Consider the following 1,011-nt stretch of genomic DNA (forward strand, 5'->3'; position numbering starts at 1 on the left):
GTAGGCCACGCCTTCTCTGGGCTTCAATTTCTTCACCCCTCTAAATGTAGGAGTACCTGTGCTGCCTTCTAGGGGCACTGGGAGAATTAAGTAAGATGATGCCTGAAGTGCTGGGATCCTAGTAAGCGTGTCGTAACTGGTCTCCAGTTCACCTGGAGCTTTGAGGTTCACCTGGGAACCAGGATGGAGTTCCCCAGCCTTAGTGTCCTTGTCCTTGGCAGGGCCCCGGATATCAATCCACCCTCGGTCACCAGGCAGACATAGTGCAGCCAGCAGAGCCTTGCTGCCCCTTGGCCGGCCGTGGCCAGCCACTGGGAGACAAGCACCCCAAGGAGGCAGATGTCCCACACATCAGGCCACAGGAGGCTCCACCAGAGCCCAGCCCAGGGGTACATGGGGACAGCTCTCAGGAAGCAATGCCCCCAATGTCCATGATGGCTCCGGAGGAAAAGACAGCCAGCTCCTTCCTGCCATCCACGCCTGGACCTACAAAAACAAAAGGAGGGTAAGTCACCCTCCAGTGCCATCCCCTGCCCCCAACAAGGATGCCCTTCTGCTGAGTTTCAGGTGAGGTGAATTCTAGTCCAGACTGCTCCTGACCTGGTAGAGGACCTTGGGCAAGTCATGCTCCCCTGGGTCTCAATTTCCCCATCTGTGTAACGGCTGGAATACCAGAATTCTTGGTTCCGTGAGCCTGTATACATGAGGATGGGGGGAAATAAGGAGCCCCCTGAGATGAGAAGGCCAAGGGGATGAGGCTGGGGTGGAACTGAGTGTCCTCGGGGCTGAGAGGGGAGGGCAGGGGGGCAAACCTTCAGCTGAGCCCTTCCCCCACCTGCGGGTTTCTCCTCTATTCAGGGGTGAGGCTGTGGAGACCCAGCCAGCACCGGGGCCTCTTCCTCCACCAGTAAGTAGAGCCATAATGGGGATGGGGACAGGCTGTGTAGGGGAAGGGCAGGGGGGATCAGGAGGAGGAAAAGGGCAGAGGCAGATATGACACGTCAAACACCT

At 57.9% G+C, this 1,011-nt stretch overlaps 1 protein-coding gene across 1 annotated transcript in view; it reads left to right on the top strand.

The window, feature by feature from the left end:
* Window positions 1–1,011, top strand: part of SPATA21 (spermatogenesis associated 21) — a 54,798-nt gene that overhangs the window by 19,824 nt on the left and 33,963 nt on the right. Inside the window, exons 5-6 of the mRNA XM_011939875.1 lie at window positions 222–505; window positions 859–907. Coding sequence (XP_011795265.1) covers window positions 222–505; window positions 859–907 — 333 coding nt within the window. The remainder of the gene's footprint in view (window positions 1–221; window positions 506–858; window positions 908–1,011) is intronic.

Source organism: Colobus angolensis, unplaced genomic scaffold (genome assembly GCF_000951035.1).
Source record: "Colobus angolensis palliatus isolate OR3802 unplaced genomic scaffold, Cang.pa_1.0 Scaffold185, whole genome shotgun sequence".
Classification (NCBI taxonomy): domain Eukaryota; kingdom Metazoa; phylum Chordata; class Mammalia; order Primates; family Cercopithecidae; genus Colobus; species Colobus angolensis.